Source organism: Lissotriton vulgaris, chromosome 4_1 (assembly GCF_964263255.1).
Source record: "Lissotriton vulgaris chromosome 4_1, aLisVul1.2, whole genome shotgun sequence".
NCBI classification, from domain to species: domain Eukaryota; kingdom Metazoa; phylum Chordata; class Amphibia; order Caudata; family Salamandridae; genus Lissotriton; species Lissotriton vulgaris.
This window is the reverse complement of record NC_141691.1, coordinates 169,027,814-169,040,967: the sequence shown is the minus strand read 5'-3', so window position 1 is coordinate 169,040,967 and position 13,154 is coordinate 169,027,814. Positions and strand designations below refer to the sequence as shown.

General features: G+C 54.6%; 1 protein-coding gene across 2 annotated transcripts in view; it reads right to left on the bottom strand.

Moving 5' to 3' along the window:
• The window catches only part of COL4A6 (collagen type IV alpha 6 chain), a 759,488-nt gene extending 754,580 nt beyond the window's left edge, over positions 1–4,908 (bottom strand). For both annotated transcript variants that reach the window (XM_086918466.1, XM_086918467.1), the window contains exons 1-3: positions 4,811–4,908; positions 4,625–4,706; positions 27–81 (exon numbers count right to left, since the gene is read on the bottom strand). In XM_086918466.1, the coding sequence (XP_086774592.1) occupies positions 27–81; positions 4,625–4,638 (69 nt within the window). In that variant the 5' untranslated portion in view covers positions 4,639–4,706; positions 4,811–4,908. The remainder of the gene's footprint in view (positions 1–26; positions 82–4,624; positions 4,707–4,810) is intronic.
• Positions 4,909–13,154: the final 8,246 nt, after the last annotated feature.

The following is a 13,154-nucleotide window of genomic DNA, read 5'->3' as shown; positions in this document are numbered from 1 at the left end:
TTGTGCAAAGGTGAAAGGTCACTTACCGCTTGCACCAGCTCCAGCACAGCCAGGGAGAGAAATGCGAGCACCAGCCAAACTCTGCAAGAGAAGGGGAGCACGTCAGCACTGCACGCGAGCGGGGTGCGCAGAAACAGAGGCAAGGACAGGCAGCACAGCAGGAGAGCGGGGTGCGCAGAAACAGAGGCACGGACAGGCAGCACAGCAGGAGAGCGTTGTGCGCAGAAACAGAGGCACGGACAGGCAGCACAGCAGGAGAGCGGGGTGTGCAGAAACAGAGGCAAGGACAGGTAGTACAGCAGGAGAGCGGGGTGCGCAGAAACAGAGGCACGGACAGGCAGCACTGCACGACAGCAGGGTGCACCGTGCGCTGCAACAGAGCAGGGGCGGCTCTAGGCTCATGGAGGCCCTGGGCAGGAAGCGTAGGTAGGGGGCCCGAGAAGAGGGGGTCCAGGTGGGGCAGAGCCCTCCCCCCTCCACCCGGAGCTCAGGGTGGGCGGGGAGGGAGGGTCAGGGTGTTATGAAATGGAAATCCCTGCCAGGGGCCGCCACGCAAATATGTATCCATCCTCAGAGGATTATTATATTAAGGATATATATTGGCTTGGAGGTCCCTGGGGTTTGGTGGCCCTGTGCAGGTGCACAGCTTGCATATGCTTAAGGCCACCCCTGAACAGAGGGACAGACAGGCAGCACTGCAGGAGAGCGTGGTGCGCAGAGACAGAGGCACAGACAGGCAGCACTGCACGACAGCGGGGTGCACCGTGCGCAGCAACAGAGGCACAGACAGGCAGCACTGCAGGAGAGCGTGGTGCGCAGAGACAGAGGCGCAGACAGGCAGCAGTGCACGAGAGCAGGGTGCACAGAGACAGAGAGACAGACAGGCGGAGGCAGCACTGCACATGAGAGCAGGGTGCGCAGAAACAGAGGCACAGATAGGCAGCACTGCACATGAGAGCAGGGTGCGCAGAAACAGAGGCACAGACAGGCAGCACTGCACGAGAGAAAGGTGCGCATAAGCAAAGGGACAGACAGGCAGCACTGCACAAGAGAGCAGGGTCTGCAGAAACAGAGGCACAGACAGGCAGCACTGCACGACAGCGGGGTGCACCGTGCGCAGCAACAGAGGCACAGACAGGCAGCACTGCAGGAGAGCGTGGTGCGCAGAGACAGAGGCGCAGACAGGCAGCAGTGCACGAGAGCAGGGTGCACAGAGACAGAGAGACAGACAGGCGGAGGCAGCACTGCACATGAGAGCAGGGTGCGCAGAAACAGAGGCACAGATAGGCAGCACTGCACATGAGAGCAGGGTGCGCAGAAACAGAGGCACAGACAGGCAGCACTGCACGACAGCGGGGTGCACCGTGCGCAGCAACAGAGGCACAGACAGGCAGCACTGCAGGAGAGCGTGGTGCGCAGAGACAGAGGCGCAGACAGGCAGCAGTGCACGAGAGCAGGGTGCACAGAGACAGAGAGACAGACAGGCGGAGGCAGCACTGCACATGAGAGCAGGGTGCGCAGAAACAGAGGCACAGATAGGCAGCACTGCACATGAGAGCAGGGTGCGCAGAAACAGAGGCACAGACAGGCAGCACTGCACGAGAGAAAGGTGCGCATAAGCAAAGGGACAGACAGGCAGCACTGCACAAGAGAGCAGGGTCTGCAGAAACAGAGGCACAGACAGGCAGCACTGCATAGGGAGAGGAGGGTGCGCAGAAACAGAGGCACAGACAGGCAGCACTGCACAAGAGAGCAGGGTTTGCAGAAGCAGAGGCACAGACAGCAGCACTGCACGAGAGCAGGGTTCGCAGAAACAGAGGGAGAGGCAGGCAGCACTGCAAAAAAGAAGGGTGCGCAGAAGCAGAGGCACAGACAGGCAGCACTGCACATGAAGACTGCACGAAGGCACGAGGAAGACACCAGTGGCACAGACAAGTGCAGGAGGAATAGGCAGGAGCAGGGAGCACAGGGTGAGACCAGGGACCGGGGCACAGACAGGAGCAAGGGGCACAGACAGGAGCAGGGGGCACAGGAAGGCACCAGAGGCATGGGCACAGACAGGAGCAGGGGGCACAGGCAGGAGCTGGGGGCACAGGCAGGTACCAGAGGCAGGGGATATAAGCAGGAACAGGGGGCACAGGCAGGCACCAGACGCATGGGGGCACATACAAGAGCAGGGGGCACAGGATGAGACCGGGGCAGGGACACAGACAGGAAGAAGCAGGGGGCACAGGATAAACACCAGAGGCAGGGACAGACAGGGGCAGGGGACACGGGCAGGCACCAGGGACGGGGCACAGACAGGAGCAGGGGGCACAGTCTGACAGCAGAGGCAGAGGATAGGTAGGGGAAGGGACACAGGCAGGCACTGGGTGCAGGGGGCAAAGGCATGCGCAGGGGGGCACAGGGGCACAAGCAGGAGTAGGAGCAAGGGTTATAAACATGCACCAATGGCAGGAGCACAAGCAACAGGGAAACACTATGTGCACAGGGGGCACAGGCAGGGAGACTGACACCAGGGAGCTAAAACCCAAGGGGACAGTGGCACAGACAGGCACCCGGGGGCACCGACACCACGGACAGGAGCAGACACGAGGGTAGAGAGTACAAAAGGGGGCCTGGGAAGCACAGATTCAGTATAGGGAGCACGGGTTCAAGAAGGGGGCTCGCCCTGTGAGTTGGAGCACAGTTTGCACGAACGTCCGATGGTGGGGAGGTGAGGCCGGGGCTGGGGTACACATAGGCGGGAGGAAGACACACAGTCGGCCGTGAGTGCAGCTGGGGTGCACACAGACTCCAGATGAAGCACGTGTCAGGTCCGAGAGTGGCGGCCCCGGGCCGGACCGGAACCGGGGACCCAGAAGCAGCCTCTCAGAAACCTTCAAACCAACCCCACGCACTCCTCCTCTCTCTCTCTTTCCATCTATTCCCTCTCTCTCCTCTCCCCGCTCTCTTCCCCCTCTCTGTCCGCTTCCCCTCCACCTCTCCCTCCCTCCTTCTCTCTCTCTTGAAGCGTCCCGTGCCCGCTGCTGTTAAGCTCCGGGCGCTGCTGTGAGTGACCCAGGGCCAGCAGCAGCGCCTGCCCTAAACCCGGCCCCAGGGACCAGCCCGCCTGGGAAGGGTCCGAGGGCCCGTCCGGCCGGGCAGGCAACAGCACAGGCCATGGGGGCGAGAACCAGTGAGCACGGGGAGGTCGCTGCTGCACAGACCCACACGGGGGTACACACACCGGCTCATCAGAGGGGGGTCACAGAGCTAGAGACAGAACAGGGCGCACGCCCAGCGCAAAGCAGTGGATGGAGCGGAGGTGGAGAGAGCAGGGACCATTGTAGAGAGCAAGGAGCCCGGTGCAGAGAGCACACAGACCCGCGCAACCGAATGTGGAGGGCATACAGATCCGCGGAGCCCGATGCGGAGAGCACACAGACCCGCGCAACCGAATGCGGAGGGCATACAGATTCGCGGAGCCCGGTGCGGAGATGACACAGTCCCGCGTGGCCGGTGCAGGCGGCATAGAGACAGCACACAACCTGTGAGCGCAGAGACCAAACAGACCCGCGCAACCCTGTGCGGAGGGCATACAGATCCACGGAGCCCGGTGCAGAGAGCGCAGAGATACGCGGAGCCGGGAGCGGAGCGCATACAGACCCGCGGAGCCTGGTGCAGGCAGCATAGAGACAGCACACAACCTGTGAGCGCAGAGACCACACAGACCCGCGCAACCGGTGCAGGCAGCATACAGAGAGCAGACAACCTGTGCAGAGAGCACACCAGTCCAGAGAGCAAGGGGCCCAATCCACAGAGCACACATCCCCCCGGAGCCTGCGGACAGAGCACATAGATCCCTGGAGCCAGGTGCAAATAGCCCAGTGTAGACAGCATACAGAGATCATACAACCTGTGCAGAGAGCACACAAACTGTGCAGAGAGCACACCAGTGCAGATAGTAAGGAACCCGATCCAGAGAGCACACAGACCAGCACTTTTCGGTACAGCCAGCATAAAGAGAGCAAACAAACTGTACAGACTGCACACAACCTGCCCAGAGAGTACACCTGGGCAGAGCAGAGAAAAGGCAGCCAGATCCAGAGAGCACACAGACCAGCGCAGTGCGGTGCAGGTAGCATACAGAGAGCGCAAAGCCGGAGCAGAGAGCACGCAGACCCGCGCACAGAGCACGCAACCTTTTTCACGCAATCCGATGCAGACTGCATACAGAGAGCACCCAGTCCTGCGCAGACAAGACACTCCCGTGCAGAGAGCACGCAGACCGGTGCGTTCAGCACTCTGTCCGGAGCAGAGGACAGACATATCTGCGCAGACAGCACCCTTTCGGTGCACAGGGTACACAGCTAGTACAGACAGCACACTACCCGGAGCAGAGGGCACGCAACTAGTACAGATGGCACACTGCCCAGAGTAGAGGGCACGCAACTAGTAGAGACAGCTCACTAGATCTATGTGCAGAGGGCACATAGATCTACGCAGACAGACAGCACACTGCCCGGAGCAGAGGGCACACAGATCTGCGCAGACAGACAGCGCACTGCACGGAGCAGAGGGCACACAGCCCCTGGAGAGGGTCTCCGTCCACGGAAGGCGCCCAGTCCCGGGGCACACTCACCTCGCTGCCCTCATCGCGCCGGTGGAGCCGCCTCCGCTGTGCCCGGCTGCTTCTCCGCTCTCCGGGGTCCGGCCAGCAGGGTCTGGGGAGAGAAGACAAGAAGTTAGCGGCGAGGGGGCTGCGCGCAGGGGGCACCGGGAGGGAGGCGGTCCGGCGCCGGGGTGACTCTGGGTGGCAGGGGGGTACCTCGAGCGGACGGTCCCAGCGCAGCGCCTCGCAGGCTCCTTCCCTTCCTCGCTGCTCTCAGCCCGGCCGGGCATTCCAGGGGCTGCAGGGAGCCGAGGGGAGGGGGCGGGCCCGGGGCGGGGCCAGGCGCTGTCACTCAGGACTCAGCACACCTTGTTATCTCTCCGCCGAGGCGGAGCTGCACTCAGGATGGAAGTAGAGCCGGGCAGGGCGGCGGGGGGTGCGCGGGAGCCCCTTTCAAGATACATGCGGGCCAACCTGCTGCACCCTTGCACCTTACATTGACTTATTTAATGCGATTTTATATAGCGCGGACTTTACCCGAAGGTGTCAGAGCGCTTCGCAATAGGAACAGTACTGATACATGAGAACATTACAAGTGAACAAATTACAAAAGCAAACGTTATGTTACATGAGGCAAAAGTGACAATTGTGAGCAAACAAAATACAAGAGGTAGATAAAGGTACATTACAGGAGGAAAAAGTGATATGTGCAAGTTACAAAAGCGTACAAAGTACAAGTAGAGGTATAATACTGCAATAAATGACAGACACTGAAATACAAGAACAAACGTTACGTAGGCAATGGTGGCACTTGTGCAAGTGTCGAAAGCAAACAAAATGTGAGAGGTAGCTGTACCCATGCACGTTAAATGTGCATCAGCTTACTACATACGTACTCCATGGAGCTATAGCATTAAATCTACTCAGTCTAAAAGTCCCTCAAGGAAATTCTCTCAATATTGTAAATGTGTATTCTATGCCCGTGCAAGAGTCTTCCTATTGTGTTTTTTTGTGTTTTTGAGTGACTGCCATCTATTGCTGTATTATACCTCTTCTTGAATCTCGTTTGCTTCCGTAACATGTACATTTGTAACATTCTCCTCAGGTAACGTACTTGGTTCTATTTTGGGGCGCTCTGACACCTTTGGGTAAAGTCTGCACCATATAAAAATGCATAAAATAAATGAATAAATACAATACTCCACTAGGCCGAGCCAAGAGGTGCCCACCAAGATCTGAAGCCAAAGGCTGAGAGAAGCTTGCCAAATAAAAGCGAGGGGTTGAAATGGGCAGACCGAAAGCCAGGCTACGTTCATTGCTGGCTGTAGGTTTATTTGAGAGCTGCACCATTAAAGCCCAGAGCTAACAAGCATTGGGAAAGCCATAAGGTATGGGTTTAAAATACTAACAATTCAGCTCTACCAGAATAAAATGAGACATTAGGGAGGAAGCCCACAGGAGCGCACAGAGACAGCTGTAGGTGTAAAGTAGTCCCTCATTCATTTGGAAGCAAGACTTGAGGGGAGTCAGAAGGAGTTACCAAACAGCCAATCTCGGTGAGAGTGGAATACTCCAACCATGGGCCGAACTGAGACTTCACTGACAAAGGGCCTGGTTTTGATCTCGGTGGACGGATATAATGGGATTCATATTTCGGCGGACGGGATATCCATCACTGCTGTGACAGAGTAACCTGTCTGCCGAGTGGGATCAAAGTCAGAGGTGAAAGAGGCAAGTCGAAGAAAGCCAGTTGTAGAAAGGCAGACCTAAAGCACATTCTGAATATTGTTAGCTACTGGTCTGATGACAGCTGTGATATCAAAACCAGACCTAAAAAGAAGGCTTAGCGTGGCCTTTCACCTGTATGAAATGTACGAAAGAGCACCTCTTATTACCCTTCACTTGCGGGGTCCTTTGACACCTGTTTCTTGGATTGATATTGCAGGGAAGGGTTGCAATGACCCTGTTGAGGTTCCTTGCCAACTACTAACCTCTCACAATAGAGAATTGGAGAGACGAGTATATCTTGGGAAGCATTTGCACAAGTACAGGGTATAGTGTTGCCCAGCGTGCTGCATGGTCATTACACAAATACCAACCCATTACAGACTAGGACCGTTCACAACAGCAGATACAGAGCAAAATCATATGCACCAGTCCAGTATAGACTAAGGCAGGGGCATAACACAGGCACCCCGCAGCCTCCGTGGTGCCGGGGGCACCAAGCTCCAGAGGGCCCCCTCAGCACAGCACTCTGGCTGCAGAATTCCCGATTGAGCCCGGAGGGGGCCCCTCCACATGCCTTGCAGGGAGGCCCCCTCAAGGTTCGTTACACCAGTGGACTAAGGTGTTGGACAACAGCCTAAAACATGTGCAGCACGGGGACAGTAGGTATTGTCTGAGGCCGTTATTGTAGCTACAAACAGTCACAACACACATGGGTGCATGCTTGAGTTGCTAGACTCTGAGAAATAATTAAAAGGCATGTGGTATCAGTGAAGACCTGTGCTATCACCGAAGGCATGTACTATCACTGAAGGCATATGCTATCAGTAAAGGCATGTACTATCACTGAAGGCATGTACTATCACCGAAGGCATGTGCTATCAGTGAAGACCTGTGCTATCACCGAAGGCATATGCTATCAGTAAAGGCATGTACTATCACTGAAGGCATGTACTATCACTGAAGGCATATGCTATCAGTAAAGGCATGTACTATCACTGAAGGCATGTACTATCACCGAAGGCATGTGCTATCAGTAAAGGCATGTGCTATCACGGAAGGGATGTGCTATAAGTGAAGGTATGTGTTATCACCGAAGGCATGTGCTATCACTGAAGGCATGTACTATCACTGAAGGGATGTGCTAAAGTGAAGGTATGCACTACCGCTGAAGGGATGTGCTATCACTGAAGGTACGTGCCGTCAAATAAGGGATGTGCTATCACTGAAGGCATGTGCTATAAGTGAAGGTATGTACTATCACTGAAGAAATGTACTATCCCTGAAGGCATGTACTAGCAATGAAGCCATGTGCTATCACTGAAGGGGTGTGCTATAAGTGAAGGTATGTGTTATCACCGAAGGCATGTGCTATCACTGAAGGCATGTATTATCACTGAAGGCATGTGCTATCACTGAAGCCATGTGCTATCACTGAAGCCATGTGCTATCACTGAAGGCCAGCACTATCACTGAAGGCCTGCGCTATAACTGAAAGGCATGTGCTATAAGTGAAGGTATGTAATATTGCTGAAGGCATGTGCTATCCCTGAAGGCCTGCGCTAATACTGAAAGCATGCGCTATCACTGAAGATGTGCTATCACTGAAGGGATGTGCTAAAAGTGAAGGTATGTGTTATCACCGAAGGCATGTGATATCAATGAAGGCATGTACTATCACTGTGCTATAAGTGAAGATGTGTGTTATCACCGAAGGCATGTGCTATCACTGAAGGCATGTGCTAGCACTTAAGCCATGTGCTATCACTGAAGGGATGTGCTAAAGTGAAGGTATGTGCCATCACTGAAGGCATGTGCTATCACTGAAGCCATGTGCTATCACTGAAGGCATGTGCTATGACTGAAGGCATGTGATATCAGTGAAGGCATGTGTTATCACTGAAACTATGTGCTATCACTGAAGCCATGTGCTATCACTGAAGGCATGTGCTATCACTGAAGGCATGTGCTGTCAATTAAGGGATGTGCTATCACTGTAGGCATGTGCTTAAAGTGAAGGTATGTACTATCTCTGAAGGGATGTGCTATCACTGAAGGCATGTGCCATCACTGAAGGGATGTGCTATCACTGAAGCCATGTGCTATCACTGAAGACATGTGCTCTTACTGAAGGAATGTGAAATCAGTGAAGGCATGTGTTATCACTGAAACCATGTGCTGTCACTGAAGCCATGTATTATCACTGAAGCCATGTGCTATAACTGAAGCCATGTGCTATCACTGAAGGCCTGCGCTGTCACTGAAGGCATGTTCTAACACTGAAGGCATGTGCTATCACTGAAGGCCTGCGCTATCACTGAAGCCATGTGCTATGACTGAAGGCATGTGATATCAGTGAAGGCATGTACTATCACTGAAGGCATGTGCTAGCACTTAAGCCATGTGCTATCACTGAAGGGATGTGCTAAAGTGAAGGTATGTGCCATCACTGAAGGCATGTGCTATCACTGAAGGCATGTGATATCAGTGAAGGCATGTGCTATCTCTGAAGCCATGCGCTATCACTGAAGCCATGTGCTATCACTGAAGCCATGTGCTATAACTGAAGCCATGTGCTATCACTGAAGGCCTGTGCAGTCACTGATGGCATGTGCTAACACTGAAGGCATGTGCTAACACTGAAGGCCTGCGCTATCACTGAAAGCCATGTGCTATAAGTGAAGGTATGTACTATCGCTGAAGGCATGTGCTATCACTGCTTGCATCCTTTGCAGTAGCAGCCCATGTAGCAGGAGGACATTTGGCATTAAAGTAGCAGCCCTTTTCTCGTGCGTCACAATGATTATCCCCAATGGTTTGGGTACAATGTACGGCTGGCACGGGGGCACTTTGAACCTACAGATATGCTAATGTGAAGTAGGGGTGTGCAGTTTTTTAGGTCTCGCCTGTCGATGCGCATGCGCATCGAGCAAGCGAGACTATAGGGGCTCATCAACTCTTTATCTAACTGCAAGGAATCGTGGCGATTCCTTGCAGTGCCCGTGACTTTTAAGGTCAATGCGCATGCGCATTAAGCTTATGCGCATGCGCATTGACCTTAAAAGTCACGGGCGCGTGCACGTCCGTGTTTGTTTACCCTTGCCTACTCTCTCTCTCCCCTCTCCGCCCCCGTTCCGCCCCCTCCCCTTCCCGCCGTGTCGCATTTCTCCTCCCCCCTCCCCTCTCTTCCCTAAGGCTTGTTTGTTTATCTTACCCGCCGTGTCTCTGCTGCTTCCCCCTGTCCTGTCTCTCCTCCTCTCTCTCTCTATACCCTCCCCCTCCTCCCCACCACTCCCATCAAGTCCCTCTGGCCCTTCCCTCCTCCCCGGACCCCTCCTCCCCTGCCCCCTTCAGCAATCTCCTCGTAGGCTGCACCGCATGGTCCACCGGCGTGAGGCACGCAGCCCCAGACACTCAGAGGGAAATTGGGAAAGGACATTTGAGCAGCCCACTCGCTCTCCTGACTGAACACCAGGCTTTTAACAGGAAGATTGATTTTATATTCTTAAGAAGCAGACAATGTGTAAAATCGTTCAACATGGCATTTGTTTGCCCTTAAACTGTTTCACCTTTAGGAGACCGGAGCAGGAGCCGACACCTGGGGCTGAAAGCTCACTATACCTTAGTGCTTGGCAAAAATGGAAGGAACCTCCGAGGAAGAAGAAAACATGGATTTCCATCTATGCCAGAATCAGCATGTTGAATCCACACACTTGAGCTATTTTAGTCTCTTGCATCAAACTCAATCCCAGCTGCCCCTTGCACATGTGAGGAGAGGTGAGAACGAGGGTAGATGGGATAGCATGCTGGCAATGCCACTCGCGCCGAAATGGAGCTTTAGACAAAGGGACATCGGTTTGGTACGAACCTGCGCAGTGTGCTTGTTTGCACTGCAGTGCTGCTTTACATAGCAGGACAGTTTGATTTCTGCCAGGATAGTGGTATCTACACGTACCTAGTGTGTTTATCTTACCCGCCGTGTCTCTGCTGCTTCCCCCTGTCCTGTCTCTCCTCCTCTCTCTCTCTATACCCTCCCCCTCCTCCCCACCACTCCCATCAAGTCCCTCTGGCCCTTCCCTCCTCCCCGGACCCCTCCTCCCCTGCCCCCTTCAGCAATCTCCTCGTAGGCTGCACCGCATGGTCCACCGGCGTGAGGCACGCAGCCCCAGACACTCAGAGGGAAATTGGGAAAGGACATTTGAGCAGCCCACTCGCTCTCCTGACTGAACACCAGGCTTTTAACAGGAAGATTGATTTTATATTCTTAAGAAGCAGACAATGTGTAAAATCGTTCAACATGGCATTTGTTTGCCCTTAAACTGTTTCACCTTTAGGAGACCGGAGCAGGAGCCGACACCTGGGGCTGAAAGCTCACTATACCTTAGTGCTTGGCAAAAATGGAAGGAACCTCCGAGGAAGAAGAAAACATGGATTTCCATCTATGCCAGAATCAGCATGTTGAATCCACACACTTGAGCTATTTTAGTCTCTTGCATCAAACTCAATCCCAGCTGCCCCTTGCACATGTGAGGAGAGGTGAGAACGAGGGTAGATGGGATAGCATGCTGGCAATGCCACTCGCGCCGAAATGGAGCTTTAGACAAAGGGACATCGGTTTGGTACGAACCTGCGCAGTGTGCTTGTTTGCACTGCAGTGCTGCTTTACATAGCAGGACAGTTTGATTTCTGCCAGGATAGTGGTATCTACACGTACCTAGTGTGGTCTCTTGCATGAGTCTGGGCTCTGCATGCTAAAGTAATGTGGATTTTGGCATGCCACTCCTGCTTTACATGCACAGCCGACACATGCTGGCACGGCACTGGTGTTTTATGTATTGTAGAAACAGCCATTTAAGTGTGTGGTTTTAATACTAAAGAAATGCAAACTCCAGGTTATGTGAGTACTACGTTGAAGTATACCATACTGCACAGACCCGCTCCGCCCCCTCCCCTTCCCGCCGTCTCGCATTTCCCCTGTCGCACTTCTCCTCCCCCTCCCCTCTCTTCCCTCCAGCTTGTTTTTTGTTTATTTGACCCGCTCCGCCCCCTCCCCTTCCCGCCGTGTCGCATTTCTCCTCCCCCCTCCCCTCTCTTCCCTCCGGCTTTTTTTTTTTTTTTTATTTCACCCGCCGTGTCTCCGATCCTTTCGCTCTCCTCCCCCCTCCCCTCTCTTCCCTCCGGCTGCTCTCCCCCGGCCAGTCCATGGACGAAGAGCCCTCTCACATGCCTCGTCTCTCCACCCCGGGCACGCCAACCATGATAACCTCCTTGTCCACCTTAACTGCTCCATGGCCTTCAGTGAGAGTCCTCTCCTACAGTCACCACCTCCAAATGCCGCTGCTGACCACTTCATAGATTCTCAAACATGCTCAGTCCCCACGCTGTGGTCCCCCATGTCTCCACCCCATGCTGCACTGGTTTCATAAATGCGACTGCTCAGATCCAGCAGCATCGACATACCCCGGTGAGGACTTCCTCTTATGCCGCTAGGGTTCCAACCTCACTCCATTTCAGCAAGAATCCATGTTCCATCCCTGGTCTTGGCTCTTAAAAACTACACGTATCATTTCAAGGCGTGCAGTGCAATTGGTTGAATATCTAAGTAAACCCAGACTACAACTCCCAGAGTGCAATAGGTTTACAGATAAACCACAGAACTGGACATGAAACAAGGTAGTAACTAAATTATCAAATCCCTCCAGCTAGTGCCAACGATCTTGCTCGAATTCTTCGTCCACTTGGTTAGCTCTCAGCAAATTTTCCTTTAAAAATGATGTCCCACCTACTAGCTTAAAACCACACATGTCAAAACCCACCCTTTACTCACCCTCACTCACCCTCAACCCCTCACCCTCACTCACCCTCAACCCCTCACCCACACCATCACTCACCATCACTCGCCTTCACTCACCATCACTCGCCCTCACTCGCCCTCACTCGCCCTCACTCGCCCTCACTCGCCCTCACTCACCCTCACTCACCCTCACTCTCTCACCCTCACCCACCCTCACCCACCCTCACCCACCCTCACCCACCCTCACCCACCCTCACCCACCCTCACCCACCCTCACCCACCCTCACTCACTCTCACTCACCCTCACCCTCACTCACTCTCACTCACCCTCACTCACTCTCACTCACCCTCACTCACCCTCACTCACTCACTCTCACTCACTCTCACCCACCCTCACTCACCCACCCTCTCACTCACCCTCACTCTCACTCACCCTCACCCTCCCTCACTCACCCTCCCTCCCTCACCCTCACCCTCCTTCACCCTCCCTCACCCTCCCTCACCCTCCCTCACTCACCCTCACTCACCCTCACTCACCCTCACTCACTCTCTCACCCTCACCCTCACTCACCCTCACTCACCCTCACCCACCCTCACCCTCACTCACTCACCCTCACTCACCCTCACTCACCCTCACTCACCCTCACTCACTCTCACTCACTCTCACTCACCCTCACTCTCACTCACCCTCACTCTCACTCACCCTCACTCTCACTCACCCTCACTCTCACTCACCCTCACTCTCTCACCCTCACTCTCTCACCCTCACTCTCTCACCCTCACTCACCCACCCTCACCCACCCTCACCCTCACCCACCCTCACTCACTCTCACTCACTCTCACTCACCCTCACTCACCCTCACCCTCCCTCACCCACCCTCACCCTCACTCACCCTCACTCACCCTCACTCACCCTCACTCACCCTCACCCACCCTCACCCACCCTCACCCACTCTCACCCACTCTCACTCACTCTCACTCACTCTCACTCACTCACCCTCACCCTCACCCTCACCCTCACCCTCACCCTCACCCTCACCC